The sequence below is a fragment of the Etheostoma cragini genome, chromosome 6, assembly GCF_013103735.1.
Source record: "Etheostoma cragini isolate CJK2018 chromosome 6, CSU_Ecrag_1.0, whole genome shotgun sequence".
NCBI lineage: Eukaryota > Metazoa > Chordata > Actinopteri > Perciformes > Percidae > Etheostoma > Etheostoma cragini.
The window spans coordinates 11,031,907-11,053,322 of NC_048412.1; the positions used below are offsets into that span (position 1 = coordinate 11,031,907).

Below are 21,416 nucleotides of genomic sequence, written 5' to 3' on the forward strand. Positions count from 1 at the left end.
ATGTTACATAACTTATGCATGTGACGTAACTTTAGGTTACTTAACGTTACCCTGGTTCTTTGATAACAGAGTGCGGTGTTTCACTATGGGAATTGCCTCGGCGTGACCAACTATGGAAGCTCCAATGACACCACGTCTGCCCGTTTACAGACAGGTCAAACTGTGCTGGGGCCACGGGGTTACGTTAAGTAACCTAAAGTTCTTTTTCTAACTTCGTTCGGTGTTTCACTATGGGAGATATAGACCACTCCCGGATTGCCTGAATCTCCTGAAGCCAAATAACATTGAACTGAGAGTCACACCAACCCGGGCGCCGTCACCTCCGGCACAGCCTGTGCCAGGGACGGTCTGGAAACATCGAGCCTGTAGAACCTCACAAAAGTGTGATGCGTAGCCCTGCTTGCTGCCGGACAAATTTCTGCCACTGAAATACCCCTGAAAAGGGCCCATGAAGTGGCCATGCCTCTCGTTGAATGAGCTCTCAGACCCCGAGGGGCCTGCAAACCTTTACACTCATAGCCCAATGAAATTGCCTCCAAAATCCAGTGGGACAGCCTCTGGCGGGACAACGGCTTACCCTTGTGGGGTGTACCCACGGACACGAACAGCTGATCAGCTTTCCTGAACACAGCCTTCCGACTCACATACATGTGCAGGGCCTGGACAGGGCACAGCATGTGAAGCCTTTTCTCCTCTTCTGAGCAGAACGGAGGCGGGTGGAAAGCCCAGAACTCCACTGAGGGGCACCTTTAGGCTGATTCCACCACCTTAGGCACAAATGCTGGGTTGGGCTGCAAACAGACTCTAGAGAGCCCTGGGGCAAACTGGAGACAGGTTGGCTGAACAGACAAAGCCTTTAAGTCACTCACTCGCTTTGCAGTGGTTAAAGCCAAGAGCAAAGCTGTTTTAAGAGAGACAAACTTCATCCCCACTGCCTCCATAGGCTCAAATGGGTGATGAGAGAGGGCGTCCAACACGGCCGATAAGTCCCATAGAGTAACCAGGTGCCTGGAAACTGGGAGCTTGCGATGTGCCCCTTTCATGAAACAACAAACCAAGTGACGTTGCCCTGCTGGCTATGCCCCAAAACCCACGTGGCAGGCTGAGCAGCCCAGTACACCTTAATTGTGGAGAAAGTTTTTCCTTCATCCATCAGGTACTGTAGAAAACACAGCAGGTCCACCACAGAACACTGAAAAGGGATTGTATCCCTACGTTTGCACCACTCCTCAAAAACCCGCCAATTTCCGCTATAAAGAGAGCGGGTGGACGCGGCCCTTGCGCTCTTAATGGTCTCGATGACCCATTCTGGCAGGCCTGATGCATTCAGGTTCCACCTCCCATGGGCCAAGGCCAGAGCGCTACGCGGTCCGGGCGGGGGTGGCCGCTTGGGAGAGGAGGTCTCTGCGTATGGGGAGAGGCCATGGCTCTCCCACCAGGAGCTGTATTATCTCTGCCAACCAGTGCTTGGATGGCCACCGCGGCGCTATCAGGATTAGCAACAGGCCCTGCCCTCTCACCCTCGCCAGAGGGGGAGAGATAAGACTGAGGGGGGGAAATGCACAGAGTAGCACGTTTGGCCACGGGTGAGCTAGAGCATCCACACCCAGCGGTGCATTTACGTCTGACAGAGAGAAGAGCATTGGACACTGTGTGTTTTCTTGCGAGGCGAAGAGATCTACGGTTGCCTGACCATATCTCCGCCAGACTTGTTCCACCACTTGTGGGTGGAGAGTCCACTCTCCGTACAGAGGATTCCCCCGTGACAGGAGATCTGCAACCCTGTTTAAAACGCCCGGCACGTGCGTTGCTCGAAGAGACAGCAGTCTCACGCTGCTCCACAAAATCACTCTGCGAGCTAACTTGTGTAGCTGTAGTGAGCGAGTGCCCCCCTGACGGTTGATGTATGCGACCTCTGTGGAATTGTCTGTTTTCACTAAAACATAAACCCTGGAGAAAGTGAAGGAAAGGTTTCAGAGCCTGAAACACTGCCATAAGCTCCAAGACATTTATGGGAGCCTGGGCTAATCTCCAGCTCCATTTGTCTTTCACTGTTCTCCCCAACAACGTTGCTGCCCATCCTGACAGGGACGCGTCTGTTGTCATGGTTACCCTGGATGACACCGCCCCAAGTGGGACACCCCATGCAAAAGTCAGTGTCTCTCCACGGGTGGAAGGCTGCTATGCACGCCAGCGTTATTTTCACCTTTCAGGTGAGGTGACTGCGTGGGCACATGTGTAATGCCGCCACACAACGCTGAAAATCTCTCATCATTAGCAGCCCCAAGTGTACCACAGACAATACTGGCGCCCCCCGCAGGCCGAGCAGGCGCAGGCATAATCTGAATGGCACGACTTTGCTCAGCCGGAAAAGTATTTTGAGACCCAAATACTCCGTACATTGCTTGGCTCTTCGCCCAGTTTATGTTGAACCCCAGATCCCTAAGATGAGTTATCACCGTAGTGGAATCTCTGGCAGCCTGCTTCAGAGAGTGGGATCAGACCAGATAGTCGTCTATGTATGAAAATATTCTGATGCCGCTGTTCCTCAACGGAGACAGCGCCGCCTCCACACACCTGGTGAACACCCTCGATGCTAATGACAGCCCGAATGGGATGGCTTGGTATTCGTAGGCTCTGCCCTGATACGCAAAACTGAGAAATTTCCTGTGTGCGGGATAAATGGCGATGTGGAAATATGCATCTGAAAGATCTATCGTTACAATCCAAAGCCCCGGGCGGATTGAACGACAGAGCACTTTGTGATATCCTGGATGTGTATTTTCGTAGATGTCTGTTTAACACACGGAGATCTAAAATCGGGCGAAGCAACAAGCTCCTTTTCTTGGGAATGAGGAAATAGCGGGAGTAAAACCCCTGATGCATTTCCTCGCCCGGCACAGCTCTGATCGCTTGTTTGTTCAATAGGGATGTTATCTCGTCCTGTAGAACTTCTGCTGCATCCCCTTTTGCCATTGAAACTAACACACCGTTGAATCTCGGTGGTTGTATAGCAAACTGTAGTCTGTAACCATGACAAACAGTGGATAGAACCCATGAGTGAACTGCACACGCGCGCCATCTGTCCGCTCGGACTGACAATGGACCCTTTTAGTCGCATTGCAGTGACGTCACCTCCCTGGCCAGGAGAGAGCATTCTCCCATGGGAGGAGCGAGAGCTCCCCCTGCAGGGGCCTGATGGCTCAGGTTTGTCGTGGGTGTTATTTTGTTTTGGGGGAAGCATTTCGCCCTTGGTTCTACACCTGGATGCGAAAATGCATTCTTTATTTGTTTCTCTTTTGAACATGGTAAAAGTGATTGGTGACACTTTCTGCCCCTGACTCTCCTCCGCTTGGATGAAGAGGGAGAGAAACTGAGAGGGGTCCCATGGAGAACTGTGTAACACCAGGACCCCTGAACCACAACCCTCGGGGCTTCGCTCTACCTCTCCAACCTTCCTCCTCTTTGTTGGAGGGGTGGAGGGAGAAGCTGGGAGGGTTAGGATGGCCGCTTCTTTTTCCCTTCTCCGGGATGGGAGTGGCGATACGTTGCTGCCACAGCCGCAAATGAGTGTTTCCCCCATGGCTTGGAATTGTCTGACCGAGACTGCTGGCCAATCTGTGGACATTGTGGCCTTGTAGCTCCGCGCGCTACCTTTGCTGTCGGCGCAGCAAAGCTACCTCTCTGTACATGCTGGGAACGGGGTGTGTGACTCCGGGGCAGGCAGAGGTTGAAGGCTTCACCCTCCTGTTTTCTGAGGGTGCTGGCCTCTCTCATCTTCTCCAGAGCTGGGCCAAACAAACCTTTGGTGGGGTCATATGTTGCGTCCATGACTCCCGCCTTCTGTGTGTCACTCAGGCCTGACAGGTTCAGCCATAAGGCCCTCTCACCTACGACTGCGAGCCCCATCACACGGCCACAGCCCTGCACTGCACCCTGTGAGGAGCGTAGCACCAGGTCATTCACCACAACAGGGGATTTCGTCCCTGAGAACCGGGTTAGGGGCTCCTGAGTCCAGCTGGCGGCCCATGTCCTCCAATGTTTTGCGGTAGCTGGTCTGGTGGGAGCCTTTTGCCATCATACAGGTCTCTCACCGCCCCCTCGGGGTCCTGGGCTGCCGGCCATTGTATTCCCAATTTTGCCGCTTCGAGTCCGAGTCCTCACCTCTCGGGTCCACTTTGAGGAGCTCCTCAAAAAGTGGAGGCATGACCGGGGATTCCTCGTCCATCATGTCCCCCCAGCTAGCTGTAGCTCGTGGCTGATGGGTGCTGCTTGTGGCCTTAGGGGTGGCTCCTGACAGACATGGGTCCTGACTGTTAGCCACGGACACTCTCAGCCGTCTTTCCAGTATTTTCTCCGACGTAGCTGCGCAGTGGGCGCTCGACAGGGGTCAGCCAGCGCCGACTGAGCGTGTTTAGCGCCCATAGGCTATACACATCGGGTGAGGGTCCCTGCCCGATATAGATACAGCCTCACTCGCCTTCGGCTCCAGTCCTTTGGGGGCTGCTGCTGAGGACATACTGGAAAGGAAGAAAAGACGGCGTAAATATACAGCCCTTACAGGCGCGTCGTAAAACGTTGGCCTGTCGGATAAACTAACACCATGGGTTTAGCCCGCGCTAAATTTAACCTTGTACCGAAAGAGTTAGCCCGTCGTAACACGTTCGCTCACTCCAAGTACTCGGTCGGTTACCAAGTAAATGCTAACCAAACACCCAGGGGGGCTCGCCGCAACGCGTTAGCCAAAGGGTACAAGAGTTACACCGCTAGCAGCCGATAAGCAAATACAGACTAGCCGGCAGAAAAAGACAGTTCACGGTGACGCGGACACTGCTTTAACTGTGTAATTACAAGGTAAAAACTTTAATCAAAGTACTTACTCAGCAAATCCAGACTAGGTCAGAAAACTGGGTTTGGCGTGGTGGTTCTTAACGGTCCGTCTGTAAAGTGTTTAGCAGATAACCAACCGTACTAGCCCAGAAGCGCTGAGGGAGCTTAGTATAGTTTCTTCACGGGAAGAAAGCGAGAATGATTTGTAAGGTGCCGGTCGACTGTGATTATCTGAGGCGGCGTGGCCCCAGCACAGTTCGACCTGTCTGTCACAGACAGATGTGGTGTCATTGGAGCTTCCATAGTTGGTCACGCTGAGGCGATTCCCATAGTGAAACATCGAACGCAGTTAGAAAAAGAACTTAAGTACATTATGATAGTTAACTTACGTAAGCGTACGTTAAGTTAAAATAAGTCAGCGTGTACTTTTAGGTTGCATATAAGACAAAACCAAAACAACGCTCTCCTAGGTGAAAGCTGCCTGTTTGTTTGACTCCATCATTCCATCCATATCTCGTCCCCGTATCCCACAGATGTTAAACACAGACTTTGATCAGAAACGTATTTGTGATATTTCAACAAAGTAATCCGGGACTAAATAAGTTTCACTCAAAACATAATTGAGAATGCAGATTAGTTGGGAACGTTGTCTTTAGGAGACAGGACTGTTCTGTTGGCATTTACTCTTTATTTCTAATGAATTGATAATTCCACACACAGCAGAAGGGAGCAGAATACTCTGTACGCAAAATCATTGATTATTAAGGCACAGCAACACACACACATACACACACCTGCTCATTAAACCCTGTGGTTTTATGCAAATGTCCAAAGTTTAACTTAGTTTAACTTTCTGCCAGTGCAGTGTATCTGATGCATGGTGTAAAGGATTACAAAACATAAAAGCTTCAATTCAAAGAATGCAGTTATACTTATGGATCTCTTTGACTTTGTCTAATGATCACCTCTGCTTACCCTTCTGTTACTTTGTTGTTCTTTTGCACTTGATTTCCTTTGCCCCCTCATCTCCCTTCATACAAGGTCTCATTTTACCACTTATTTTGCTCCCTTCCACATCTCATTTCCTCAATTTTGTCTGCACCTTTATGTCTCTGCTCACCCTGGTCTCTTTATCAGATGACATTCTTTACTTTTCTAGTTTCCATTATCCCCTCTCTCACTGACTGTCTCCCTATCTCTTCTCATATTCTCGTTTTCTGGGACTCTCTCTTTCACACACATACAAACACATTCTGTTTTTCTCTTATACTCCACAACCTTTATGATAATCCCTGCCTATCCTCTTTGATCCTGGTCTTCTGCATTAGCAGGGAACACAGCCTGGCAAATTGATTTTCTGGTTACCAACTCAGTGGTGGCCTTTAAGCTGGCCAGCCAGACTGCGAGCCAGAGATACAGTTGGATGGACAGACAGTCAGTACAATAAATGATTGTTTCAGACTTTCTCTTTGCCAGGCCACCCAAACACACTGGACAGACATATTTCTCTTAATCTGTCTCTAAACCTGTTGTGATGCATTCTCCACACCAAAAAATGCTACCAAAACACTCACTCCTACCACCTTTCCTCACGTTCTTTTTCAAAGAACGTCAAATTCTCCCCACCTTCACCACATCTATTCTGTCTTCTCCTTAGAAAGTTTCTCTGTCCCTCTCTTTTTGTTAGCCCACTTCCGAGAAAACTGACTGTGACCCCTGTAGGCATTTGATGTGAAATAACAGATCGCTCTGTCTCTCTCTCTAATTCTCTTTCTTCCTTTCTTTTTTAGGCTAACTTGGCAGTGCAGCAGAATCGTCTGGCAATAGCTAATGTAGACCTTCAAAAGGCTCAGGCTGAGCTGGATGCCAAGCAGGCAGAGCTGGATGTGGTACAGGCAGAGTATGAGAAAGCCATGATGGAGAAACAGGTCATTAGCTTTACTTCCTTAAAAACACAAGTATAAATTATTTTGCCACACTAAGATAAGAGCGGTGTGTGCTAAATAAATATACAATTGGATTGTGGGATATGATGCAGCTGTGAGATGGATGCTTTATGGTGAACTTATACTACAACTACATCTACACCTGCATCATTTTTGCCACTATCTTTTATTTAAATGATGTAAAATGAGCCACCTTGCACATAGTTTTTTTCTTTTTTTCTTTTAAGAGTTAATTAATAAACATCAGATATCATCGAATTAAATGTAGGATGTCTATCACTGATGCATTTATATAGTGGGGAATTGCAATATTAGTTCTGCTTAGCAGAGTTTAAATACCACACGATATGCACAACTTAGAAAATAGGATCTCTGTTTTGGATCTAGGCTTTCCTAATTAATTTTCTGTTCCACATGATTGTTAAAATACATATAACTGGCACAGCTGCCTTTGTGCTTTATTGATTGATTAAATTTCCAGGAACAACAGGATTTAATTTCCAGTTGTAGCTCACTCTTGTCCTTTCACAGCAACAATACATTTCTTCATATTCAGTATATCTTTTATAAATAAACACAGGCTAGAAATATTTTTTCCATGAAAAGAAAAGTGATATTTGTAATATACGGGATGGCCTTACTAAAGTTAAATTAAGTTTGTAATTATTATATTTTAACAAACAAAAAATATGATCATAATTGTTAAAGCTTATGTTGCGCCACCTGCTGCTATTTATAATATTTTTGAAAAACTTTAATACTATCACAATCCAGTGTTTTTAGGGGAAGCTGCCCTTTTGTTTAAATAGATGACGGGCCTTAAAGCTGGAATAATGGAGATTGGCTGTCTTTCTAGAGTGAACAGCCGGTGATAACCTGCAACAAAAACAGAAACAGAACAGTAACCCTTTTTGCTGCATGTGTTTTTCATCTGTACTCTCTGTTCTGTGATAAATAACGACATGTAAATAGAACAGTATGTGCATCAACACTCACTGATTAAGAAATCTGGACAGCCCGAGTTAGAATTTTATGATTAAGACGGTGAACTGTTCATCTCTGGGGGCCTTGAGAAGCTTGAGATTTAAAGGCCCACTGCAGAAGCCTATAACAGACAGTTTTTATTGAAGAAACAGACATTATTGCTGTTGCATCTGATAAAAAAAGAATTGTCAAAAATTGCTTTAATCTGCTTCTTTTTTTTTAAAGGAAAGCTAATCTGGGCAGGCAGATAGGATGAACATTATGAAAAGAAAATATAAAGTCCATCCATTCATCAATCAGGGGTTGCCGGATTCTGAAGCCTGTGCAAATAACTCAGCACGCATTAGATGTATGACAGGTGCCTTTCACTACAAGAGAAGAGAATATTTTCACTGAATACAATTTAGGGTTTAAGTAACTTGCATATCTTTGGACATTTTTGCATCTGGAGAAAACCCACACAGTGTAAAAAAAATTAAATTACAGTTCCCATCATATTTAGACCTGTTATCTTATGCTGAGTCCTAGTATACTAGAATTAGAGAACATCTCAAGTCACAAAGGTTGACTGATATGGACATACTCTCTTTGTCCTTATAAACATACTTTAGATTGGTATAGATATGCACAGGTTTACAGAGAATAAAGGGTTGAATGAGTGTTGGGTAGATGGACGATGAAGAGACAGTTGGAAGGGCAGACAAGGAGGCCAAACAGACAAATAAACCTACTGACTTGTTTGTCTGCCCCCCCCTTCTTATCAGACCTTGCTGGAGGATGCTGAGCGCTGTAGACACAAGATGCAGACGGCGTCTAGTCTCATCAGTGGCCTTGCTGGTGAGAAGGAGAGATGGACTGAGCAGAGCAAAGAGTTTGCTGCATTGACCAAACGCCTTGTTGGTGGGTTTCAATTTTTATTTGTATTTTATTCTTTTTATTGATCACCAGTGGGGAAATTACTCTTTTTCACGTTGTTGTTGGAACACACTACACACAGGCCTGAAATACACACACAGATTAAGAACTTCAAACTGGTATTTAGAAAGCTATGGCATCAAAGAGATGTCTCTGCATTGAATAATACTGATTCATGCTCTGTCATGAATAACAGTGACTTGTGAAATGTTGCTTGAATTAATTAGACATGAATGTACACCATTTCTTTTCGATGATTAAACAAATACACACCAAGTCACTCTTTTACTAGCCTAAATGTATTAATGTATACTAATTACCAACAATGTGGTCAAAATGTTACATTTTTGACAGACATTTTATTTCCAATGCACTGCCAACATGGTAAAATTTATCAACTAATTATTAAATGCCCATATTATGCTCCTTTTCAGATTCATACGTGTATTTTGAGGTTGTACTAGAATAGATTTACATAGTTTTATTTGAAAAAAAAAATATTTTTGTTGTACTGCACATTACTGCAGATCCTCTTTTCACCCTGTGTGTTCAGGTCTCTGTTTTAGCTACAGAGTGAGACATCTTACGTCTTTACTATCTTTGTTGGGAGTCGCACATGCGCAGTAGCTAGGTAAGATCACATCAGCTAGATAACTTTCTCCAACTTTGGTCAGTACAAGGCAGAATTAGCTGGGAGACTTCTTTTATACAAGGGCACACTTGTGGAATACCTGCAGAACAGGGACATGTAAGTTGTTCTTTTGTAGAATATGGTGAACTAGTTGTGTTGTAGCAGTGTTTTGCCATTGAGAACGAGCTAGCATGCTAGCGCTAGCATGCTATGGTTAGCCACCTCGTCTCGGCTAGTGACGTAGAAAGCCGTGCAGATTTTGAACAGCTCACCCCCAGAGACTGAAGGCAGAGGACGTTCAGTAACCTGTATCTCACTCAAAACAGCATGGATAGTTGTTTTTGTATGTGTGTGGAAGCACCAGAGACACAAAATAACACTCAAATCCCAGAAAAAGTGTTTTTTTCCTAATATGGGCACTTTAAGCCTTTTTTTCTTATTTTTTTTAAATACTTTATTGCATTAGCATAGTCTGCCACATCATGTGCTGTGTTCTGATTGTGTTCACATTAACACACAAACCAGTATTTAAGTATTTAACCCATTTGTCTTCTTGTTTCAGGTGACATTCTTCTGGCCACAGCGTTCCTCTCTTACTCTGGACCCTTTAATCAGGAATTTCGTAATCTTCTACTGAGCGACTGGCAGCGGGAGTTAAAGCAGCGTCACATCCCATTTGGCAACAACCTCAATCTGACCGAGCTGCTCATTGATGCCCCCACTGTTAGTGAGTGGAACCTACAGGTCAGTGTTCTAATTTGGTAACTACTGCCAACCCAATGAGTTTTAGTCAATAATTTTAGTGCATGTTGATACAGTATAAAGACTGTGAGATAATTCTTTACTGTATCTAATCTCCAGGATACATACTTAATAGATACGATTTACACAAAATGGAAATGAAAAGTGACCTTTCCCAGTCAGTGCCTGACTGGGAAAGAAATTTCAATATTAATAAAAAAAAACTAATTTTTTGTTGATAAATACATGTATCATTTACATGTTTATTGTTAATAAATCAAATACTGGTGCATAGTTAATGGCAGTAAAATTATTTAAATAAATTACCAGGCATTAATAAATACCAGGATTAAACGTGAACCAGTTATCTCTTTTCCCATTTTACAGGGCCTCCCAAATGATGACTTGTCAATTCAGAATGGCATCATCATCACCAAAGCTGCTCGCTTCCCTCTCCTTATTGACCCCCAGACACAGGGAAAAATCTGGATCAAAAACAAAGAGACCAGGAATGAGCTGCAGGTTTGGGACTTCTTTCTTCTGTTGCTTTAAAAAATGTGATCTGTTTGCTGCTACAATTTTGTAATATATATATAACCTTTATTTATTCAGGGAGGGCCACTGAAAGCAAGATGTCTTTTCCAATGATGCCCTGATTACAGCACAAATATAACGAAAAAACAAACAATCTCAAAAATTACAGTACAAATAATTAATCTGATCAAAAAATATTACCCAAATCACAATAGGTAAAAAAATATGAAGGAATAATCACATAATTACAGCATATATAAACAATAAAAACTAATGAGAATCACTGATGTAGGCGAATAAAAGGGCTATTAAAAACAAGAGCAGTTCCACATTCAAGCATAATCTTGAATGTCTCAATGGAAACAAGTTTTTATTTTTTTATTTGAGAGAATCCTGAAGCCAGTTTTCCTACTGAAAATAAGAAGACTTATTACTGTACAGAAAACCCATTTTTTACCTCAGTTTTTTGGTTAGATGTTCCACATGGATCTGAAATGAGAGTTGATTGTCAAGCCAAATGGTGAGGTATTTAAGTGAATCTACCATTTGAATTTTACTGCCATGAAGTGCATGAATGCTTAGACAGGGGTCCATGCTAGGAATCTTAGGGAACATAATACATTTTGTCTTGTCAGGGTTCAAGACAAGTTTATGGCTGATAAGAGACCACTGAAAGTAATTAAAAGTAGGCTGCAGGTTTGCAGTAGCCATAGCAAGAGTGGGGCCAAAATTGTACAAAATTCTATCATCTGCATTACAATGGACATAACAATACGGCGAATGGAGAAAATATTATAACTATATGAAATGAACAGAAGTGCACCAGCAACAGACCCTTGAGGAACACCTTTACCCAAGACAAGAGAGCTAAATCAAACACCATCGCAGACAGTCTGTTTTCTCTCAGACAGATAATTGGAAAACCAGTTGACTGAAAGACTATCTAAACTAATGGAGGACAGTTTGTATACTAAAATACTATGATTTACAGTGTCAAAAGCCTTAGAGAGGTTGATAAAAAGAGCAGCAAAGTGCTAATTGTTATTAAAACCATTCAAGTGTTACAGCTGTAATATTTCTTTATCCTGAAGTGAATCCTGATTTCTAACATGGAAGGATATTGTTTGAAAAGAAATACCTGTATGTGTGTATTAACCAAGGTTTAAAAAACTAAATAACAGTTTGAAAACGGGACGGTAATTATTTAATTCACTTGGGTCACCACTAGAGCCCGACCGATATATCGAATGGCCAATATTATCGGCCGATATTAGGCATTTCCCGAACTATCGGTATTGGCATTTATAATGGCTAATTAAAAAATATATAGATAGTTAGATATTTATTGATCCCAAGAAAAATGGGAAATTACGGTGTTACAGCAGCACACGTACATCAGTCACACAACACAGCATATAAATATAAATGAGATACTAAGAAAAATATACATAAATACAATATACATGAAATAATAATAATAGGGATAAAATAAAAGAACAAATATTTGAATATATATATATATATATATATACAGGATGGAAAACCAAATGTGCAACTACTTAAATAATACGCTAAAATGTATGCTAAATGTAAACAAACCAATTGTGCAGGTTACACTTAGTGCAGTAGTGTGGTGTCTAAAAAGTGTTATCTAGCCCCCAGTGATGACATGTTAAAAAGGGTTATTCCCTGTGGTAGGAATGATTTCTTGTAGTGGTCCGTGCGTCATCGAAGCCGTCGGGCCCTTCTAGAGAAGCTGCTCCTCTGTTGGACCAGTGTGGGGTGGAGAGGGTGGTCGGGGTTATCCATGATCGATAACAGTTTGTTCAGTGACCTCCTCTCCACCACAGCTTCAAACGTGTCCTGTTTGCAGCCGATCACGGAGCCAGCCCTCCTGATCAGTTTGTGCAGTCTGTTTGTGTCGCTGGCTCCGATGCTGCTGACCCAGCAGATGGCGGAGGAGAACAGAGCGCTGGCCACAACAGACTGGTAAAACATCTCCAACATTCTGCTGCACATGTTGAAGGATCTCAGCTTCCTCAGAAAATAGAGTCTGCTCATCCACTTCTTGTAAACAGCAGTGCTATTGATCTTCCAATTCAGCCTGCTGTCGATGTTGACACCCAGGTATCTGTACTCCTCCACCATGGCCACGTCACTTCCCAGGATGCAAAGGACTTCCTCCTGAAGTCGGTCACCCTCTCTCTGGTCTTATCCACGTTCAGCAGCAGGCGATTCTTACCAGACAACTCCACAAAGTCATTCACCAGCACTCTGAACTCTCCCTGTATATGTATATTTTTATATATATATATATATATATATATATATATATATATATATATATATATACATAATATTTTAATATTCATTCATCAGAATTACTTATAATGAATTACTTATATACTTATAATGATTTATAATCCCTTATGACCGCATAAGGGACCAAATTCTAGATTGGCCCATTTGAGCTTTCATTTTCTCAAAGGCAGAGCAGGATACCCAGGGCACGGTTTACAACTATCACCTTTTCTAGCCACTGGTGGGGAGGCTGGGAGAACTCATATTAATGTTGAAAAAACTCCTAAAGTGAAATTTTCATGCCTTGGGACCTTTACTGTCAGTATTTTTATTCCACTTTTTCTAAGAACCATGTGTCTTAAGAAATGTAATAGTTTTTCCCTGTGCCAGTTTTTGTAATGCGAGATTTAGATTTTTATCAGGCTCTGAAATCTTCACATTGTTGAAATATGTCTACATGCTCAGTTTCTACAATGTACTGTTTGCCCTCAAATCGTTTTCATTGTCCAGCATGCTTTTTCTTTTGTACAGCGCCTTGAAAAAGTACTGCAGAATTCTGCAGATGTAATAAGACCAGCCAAGGTCACTGGTCCTGTTAGGGGAAATCTCTAAGCCAAGTTAATGCATTCTGCAATCCTATTATGAGTGTCCTGAAGACACATTTACCCAAGCAGAGGGTTTAAACCCTCTCCACAAGTGACCTCATCAAAAAACTGATTTTATTTTTGTAAGGTTTTCTAAAAATGGCACATCTTAAAAACTGATTTGTTATTAGTTTGACAAGTCACATTCTGCAGACAGAGGTTGGCCTTTGTATCTTAGTAGGAATAAGGGAGAAGTCAAATGTGTAGCTCCTTCATTTGACTGAATAAGATGCTTCACACTGTCTCTTACAAATCTGCTCAACAGTGTGTTGGAAACAATGGGATTGCTGTTGAGGTCAAATAGGAAGGTGATCTTAATATATCTGCATAATACTTAAAATGTATCAAAATGTATCTATGTTAGACTAGGTTTGGCCCCATTAAAACCAGATTGTTTGGTATAAGACAATAAAAATGTTCAATGTTGACATGGGACATTGTGGTAGCTGACTGATGCAGGAACTTGATTCAAAAAGGCAATGTTGGGCGCCTGCGTAGCTCACCTGGTAGAGCGTGCGCCCATATATTGAGGTTTCCTCCTTTACTCAGCGGCCTGTGGCCCTTTGCTGCATGTCATTCCCCTTCTCTCTCCCCTTTCATATCTTTAGCTATCCTATTAATAAAGGCCTAAAATGCCTAAAAAATAATTTAAAAAAAGGATTGCTTGTCAATGCATTACATCTTCATGTAAAATAATTACCTTTTTATATTAATAGAGGTGTCATATTCTGATCCCAGATCACCTCATTGAACCATAAGTACTTCAAGAACCATCTGGAAGACAGTTTGTCTCTTGGGCGACCCCTTTTGATCGAGGACGTAGGGGAGGAGTTGGACCCTGCACTCGATAACATCCTTGAAAAGAACTTCATCAAAACTGGCTCCACGTACAAGGTAACATGGCTGAAATAACCTGAATGTACCAATTATTTTTTGTTTTACCTTGGTTACAAGAGTGAAATGGGCAGGTGTGTTTTGTGTGCTGGTGGAAGGCATGATAGGACTCTGTCAAATTTGCTTAGGAAGGTTCCTAATAGAGTGAAATGACCCGGAAGTAGTGGCTGCCATGATCAGAGCTGTTCAAATTATCTAAGTGACAAGGAAAGGTACTTTAGTGCTTCCTTTGTTATCTCCTTTATTATACACTGGACCATACTTTACAAAAAGGACCACAACTCCTTGCGGCAGCAAAATTTCACGAGACGCATCATCCTTTTGCCGTTCATAATCAGGAGATGTGCAGTAGCGCTGGCAGCCGTAATTCTGTATGCACCGTGTGTACATTATCATTTTCCGTGAGAGATTTAAAAACATCTAATAATAATGATAATGTACTTCATAGCACCGTCTTAGAGAATGGGGCAAAGTATCCAGGTCCACCTTCAGAAGCTGAACCACCCAGGTCAATAACATCAGCCGTCGCATGATTACGCAGCCGAGTGTTAAGGCTTGTATTTTCCTAGTTCCTTTTGAATTCTCCTTTACACCTTTCCTTAACCTCATGATGTTCACCGTCTGGGTTAAGGAAAAGTGCTTAGGAAATAGGTGATTTTACTTTTTGACCGCAGCCCTGTTCCCCCTTGACATGCCAACTGTCACACCTGTACTGACACATGTTGATCAGCTCAGACCGGGAAAAAACAAGCCCGCTCACTAAAACTGCTCAACATGGATACTGGCGGGAGGTGGAGAGCCTCTTTGATTTCTCCAACCATGCCAGCTGGAGCATCTCTCCTGAGCTATGCTAATGTCTTGAGATGGATTAAATTGCGCTCAGTGACACAGTGAGAGTGCTTTATAATGTGCAGACTGCAGAGTGAGTGACTACGCAGAGGTAATTTCTATCTGTTTTTTAAATCCCCAATGCAGAAACACATTTTTTAACTGCATAGTAAAAAAAAAAAATCTTCTCTTCTGCATCCGTCTCGTTAGTTTGTCGAGAAGTGTTACAGCTAAGGTGCTCGCTCTCCAATATAACCAGGAGACTCTAGGATTTACTTTTGTCTCTAACATTGAAATATCAGATATGTTAAATTTTTCATTGCCAAATTGATAACTAAATAAATACCTAGATTGAGTTATGAACTGTATAAATGTTTTTAATGGGATCAGTGGAATTAATGGAAAATTAAAGTGGTCCAGGAGATTTAGTTTTTTGTAGCTACATGTGAGATGAAAAGAACGTTTGAATATCTAGGGAAACCAAATCAGGACTTAAATATCCACACATTAGTTAGATTATTTAATTAGCACTTAAAGTATTTTGAATAAAATATTAATAGACAATCATCCTGAATTTAATACCTAAACACTGAAACTGATGTCTACCATGTCAAGTTTAATGAATGCGTTCACAATGAGAGTGCAGCCCAAAAAACTCAATTACACTATACATCTATAGAAGATCTCACTGGCTTTAAGAAAGTACATTTCCTGTTGAAGTAAAATCCAATATTGTGCCTCGACCATAGATAGCTTTTGCTTTAGCTCTTTTCATTTGTGGCTGGACAGAGAAATGGAACGCTCTCTGTCTCAGCATTCTAATTTCCTGTAATGTACTACTGGAATTAAAAAAAAATTAATTTGGAAAATTGCAGAGCATGGTATGAATGAATTTTTCCTCAGGGGTTTAGTAGCCAAATTGGCATCTGAGAAGCAAGCTTTGGATGTGAATGAATATATGTACTTGGCAAGGAAGCACTCTCTGTCAATAAATTGGTTTGAACTTTCAAAAAAGAGGTTTTTTATTGCACACATAAATATCTTTTTGTTTTTTAACAAAAAATTCTGCCAAACTCTGTCTGTCTGTCTGTCAAAAAACATTTTGCATTTGAACTTTTTTCATCCAGATTACCAGAGTGTTAATTTAGTCTGACGAGACAAAACTAAACTAAAAATGTTCGTCAACAACCTTTTTTTCCATGTCCAACACGAGACGATGACGAGACTGCACCAATGTCCAAAAACGCTAACTAAAACAAAATTATTAAATGTTAATAGTAAATTAAGATTAAAATGTTTTGCATAAAATACAGTCGTCTCTACTTTTTCATCAAGAGATAGAACTAGTGCAGTGCCCTTTTGGAGCGTGTACCTGTTCCAAACAGGCCAATTGCTTGGTTCCCAGTATTTTTTCCCCTATTAAGCACGGTTTAATCAGGCGCAGCCCAGCTGTGGCTCATTAAGAGATTTGGCGTGTCTCCTTTTTTCATCTAGCTGTTACGCGTCCAGGTAGCAATGTGGCCCAGGCAGGGGAGTGAGGAAGCCCGGTTTAGCCTGCTGCTGAAGCCGCTACAGCGCGTAGCAATGTGGCCAAGCTCGGGCAAGGAAAGGAGTGCTGCTCTTAAACATATTGCAGAGTGGCTGGAGAAATGTATGCAACTGCTGGCAACAAAACAAGGTGGTGTAGAGCCCAGGAGCTTTGGCGTTTATCTAACATGTGTCTGTGTACGATTGTATTTGCATAAAGGAAGAGACTCAATGTAAAACCAGACGCATTTAACAAAGTTGCATTCAACAAAGTTGCATTCGACAAAAATCAATCAACAGGTGTCTTTTGTCTGGTAATTATACCATTTAACCAATATTTGACATGTTTGAAACACTATTAGACAGAAATAATTTATTTAAAAAAAGACTAAAATGTTTTGACTAAAACTTGACTTAGATACCTGAGTTCTCTTTTGACTAAAACTAGACTAAAATGACGAGACTTTTAGAAAACTTACAACAAAACTAACACAAAATAAACTAAATATGACTAAAACTAACAAGGACATTTAGCACAAGACTAAAACTATGACTAAATTCAAAATAGGTGACAAGGTTAACACTATTCTCAAATACGAATGAACTTAAGTTATTGTACTGTACATCACAACGTGGAGGTTGCAAGAAAGAGGTGAAAGTCTGTTTCTAGGCATTTGTCTCTCTCTCATTATTGTCTCTCAATTCCAAGTCCGGCTGAGTGTTATTGACTGGTTATTCAGAAGCTGCAGCTACCTTCTTCCATCTCACACATGCATCAAACAAACACACACAAATGCACTCACACATACATCAAACAGACCATATAATTGCAGGAAAATATGCTCACACACTCACACCATATGGTGTTTATAAATTAGCATGTGTTACATGCACACAACACATTCAACCAGAAGTCTCATGGCTATCTTTTGAGAGGCACAATTAGAGATATCTACACTCTCCCTCCCACCCTCTCCTGAAAACCTTTCATTTTTAAAAATATCCTGGTGTAATTAGAAAGTGAAGGTGTCCGGGCACAAGAGCTTCATGGACAAACCATCCATTCATCCATCCCTACATCTTCGTCCACTTATCTGGTGTCAGGTTGCGGGGGCAGCAGCTCTAGCAGGGGACCCCAAACTTCGCGTTCCCATACCACATTAACCAACTGCGACTAGGGGATCCCAAGGCGTTCCCAGGCCAGGTTGGACATGTAATCCCTCCACCTACTCCTGGGTCTTCCCTGAGGCCTCCTACTAGCTGGTTGGCCTGGAACACCTCCCTAGGGAGGCACCCAGGAGGCATCCTTACTAGATGCCTGAACCACCTTAAACTGGCTTCTTTTGACGCAAAGAAGCAGCTATCATGACCACATCATCTGCAAAAAGCATTGATGAGATCCCCTGCCCACCGAACTGCAACCTGTCCCCACCCTGAAACAGGATTGGTGACAAAGCGCAGTCCTGGTTGACGCCAACCCTCACCTGAAACAAGTCTGAGTTACTGCTGAGTACCCGGACGCAGCTCTCACTTTGGTCATACAGAGATTGGATAGCCCTGAGAAGGGACCCCCTCACCCCATACTCCTGCAGCACCTCCCACAGTAGCACCCAGGGGACCCGGTCATACGCCTTCTCCAGATCCCCAAAACACATGTAGGGCATACTCCCAGGCTCCCTCTAGGATCCTTTTGAGTGTGAAGATCTGATCTGTTGTTCCACGACCAGGACAGAATCCGCATTCTTCCTCTTCAACCTGAGGTTTGACTATCGGCCGAACCCTCCTTTTCAGCACCTTAGAGTAGACTTTACCAGGGAGGCTGAGAAGTGTGATACCCCTGTAATTGCCACACCCCAAACCTACATGCAACGTTGAAGAGGTGTGTCAACCAAGACAGCCCCTGCACACCCAGAGCTTTCATTTCTGGACGGATCTCATCAATCGCTGGGGCTTTGCCACTGTGGAGTTGCTTAATTACCTCACCGACTTCCACTAGGGAAATTAACGACAATCCCCATCATCGTCCAGCTCTGCCTCTACCATAGAGGACGTAATAGCTGGATTTAGGAGTTCCTCAAAATGCTCCTTCCACCGTCCTATTACTTCCTCAGTTGAGGTCAACAGCGTCCCATCCTTACTGTGCACAGCACAGTAAGGATGGCCTAGGATTGGCCTAGGGTGCTCTGATACCACGTACACTTATGAGCATCCCTATGCTTGAACATGGTGTTTGTTATATACAATCCCTGAAAAGCACAGAAGTCCAACAACAGACAACCACTCTTTAGATCAGGGAGGCCGTTGCTCCAAATCACACCTCTCCATGTATCTCCATCATTGCCCACATGTGCGTTGAAATCCCCCACTAGAACTATGTAGACCCCCATTGGAACCCTTTAAAGGACTCCATTCAAGGTCTCCAAGAAGGCCAAGAACTCCAAACTCTTGTTTGGTCCATATGCACAAACAACAGTCAGAGTCCCGGCTGATGGATAATTAGAAGCTATACTGCCACAAGTAATTGAATGCTGATCGGCTGATGGATAATTAGAAGCTATACTGCCACAAGTAATTGAATGCTGATCAGAGCAAACACAAGTGGCACACATCCATGCACATGTACATTGCTGTATACTTTTACACAAACACATACGCACACATAAAATGTTTCTGTGCAGCTGTATCTGCAAAGTGTTTACTTGCTGACACCAGGGTACACCTGCTCTTTGTCCATATTACCTACTCAAACATTTTCAAGACATCTGCTTAAAATAGTGACTATCAACACGTGCAATAAACTGTCTTCCTGAGGTGGTTTAGGGTGGATTCAGCTGAATAGTCGGCACATTGTTTCCCCAATGTACATGTGCTTTTGATACTTATGCATGTGTATAGGTATTTTGTGATGCTGATTTTGTGCTCTTTGGTCTCTCTGGGTTTTTTTGCAGGTAAAAGTGGGTGACAAAGAAGTGGATGTGATGAAGGGCTTCAGGCTGTATGTGACCACCAAGCTGCCTAACCCGGCTTATACTCCTGAGGTCAGTGCCCGCACCTCCATCATTGACTTCACCGTCACCATGAGAGGACTGGAGGACCAGCTGCTTGGCAGAGTTATTCTCACAGAAAAGCAGGTAGAGCCATTTACAGTTGCATATATACAGTATACATATGTACAGTACTGGTGAGACTGTAGGAAGGCCAATGTCCCGCTAGAAATGGCCACTAATGAATTGGATTTCTGCTAGATGGGTAAGTGGCTTACTATCTGTGTATTAAATATGTATTTAATCATAATGGAAGCTGAAGCTACTATCTCAGCTGTAAAGGCTGCATCTCCACAGTCCATGCCCAATTTACAAGCCCAGCATCATTGTTCAGTTATTTTCTTTTCCCTGGTCCCGTATGTTCAAAATACTAAATTTCCTGTAATAAAGTATAAATAACCACAATTTCAGAGGGTCCTCTCCAGAAAACAGTCATTGGCTCTAAAGCCAACAAAGAAAAAAGGAACACATATTATAAAAGATAAGATGATTCTTTTGATTTTTCAATTTCAAGTCCCAGTCAATTGTCTTGACCATTTTTACAGTGTAACTATACTTGAGAGTTAAAATCAAACACAGTGTCAGAGAGGCATATATTTCTATTGAGTTAACTGTTTGTGACTGGAGTTTTGGTTCATGCTACTGGAGGAGTACAGTTCCCCCTTTTCTCTGTATTCATTGGGTTCTAGCTCTGGATAACAAGATAAATACTTCATGTACTTTGCTTTCATCTTGTCCACTCTGAGGCTCAAAATCTCAATCTCAATCATGTCAACTTCAAGATCTCCACATTTTAAAAGGCATTTAATTTGCTGATTAAATTCATGCCCCCGCTTGAATTTAAATGCTTTAATGATCCCGTGGCCTTTCCTTTAGCACCATGCTACAGCTGTGAAACCCATATGCACGTGGGTGTATGTCATCTGTGTTTATGTGACAGGAACTGGAGAAGGAGAGGACAGACCTCTTGGAAGATGTGACATCTAACAAGAGAAAGATGAAAGAACTAGAGGACAACCTCCTCTACCGACTTACCAGTACACAGGCAAGGAAATATTAAAACTCTGTTGTATCAGAAACATTTTGAAGTGATCAACAACATTGCTTGCAACTAAATATAGATTGTGATATGTGATGAGCGTTAGTGTGGATACTGTTGCAGTACAAAAAGAAATCATACCGTTTTTGATAAAGCCATGGATAATGTTTCCATTTGCATACATCTTCTGACTTACACTTGCAAATATGTCTCTTTGCAGGGTTCACTGGTGGATGATGAGAGTCTAATTATTGTCCTTGGCAACACCAAGCGCACAGCTGAAGAGGTCAATCAGAAACTACAAATTGCTGCAGAGACCGAGATTCAGATCAATGCTGCCAGAGAGGAGTACCGACCTGGTAGGCCTGGCTCAAAGACAGACTTTACACTTTTTCTTTTTGGGGGGGGTAATTTATTCTGGTTGGTTACAGTGTGTCAGCCAAGTTCAGGTTCAGTCACACAAAACTGATACATTTTCAGTTTATATGTCAGCTCATGCAATGACAAAATGGACCTTATCCAAAAGAACATTTGCTCATCACACACAATTCTTTGAAA

General features: G+C 42.6%; 1 protein-coding gene across 2 annotated transcripts in view; it reads left to right on the plus strand.

Moving 5' to 3' along the window:
- The window catches only part of dnah5 (dynein, axonemal, heavy chain 5), a 113,551-nt gene that overhangs the window by 63,234 nt on the left and 28,901 nt on the right, over positions 1–21,416 (plus strand). For both annotated transcript variants that reach the window (XM_034874454.1, XM_034874455.1), the window contains 8 exons: positions 6,621–6,758; positions 8,525–8,660; positions 9,869–10,050; positions 10,435–10,569; positions 14,265–14,420; positions 19,724–19,906; positions 20,760–20,864; positions 21,079–21,217. In XM_034874454.1, coding sequence (XP_034730345.1) covers positions 6,621–6,758; positions 8,525–8,660; positions 9,869–10,050; positions 10,435–10,569; positions 14,265–14,420; positions 19,724–19,906; positions 20,760–20,864; positions 21,079–21,217 — 1,174 coding nt within the window. The remainder of the gene's footprint in view (positions 1–6,620; positions 6,759–8,524; positions 8,661–9,868; positions 10,051–10,434; positions 10,570–14,264; positions 14,421–19,723; positions 19,907–20,759; positions 20,865–21,078; positions 21,218–21,416) is intronic.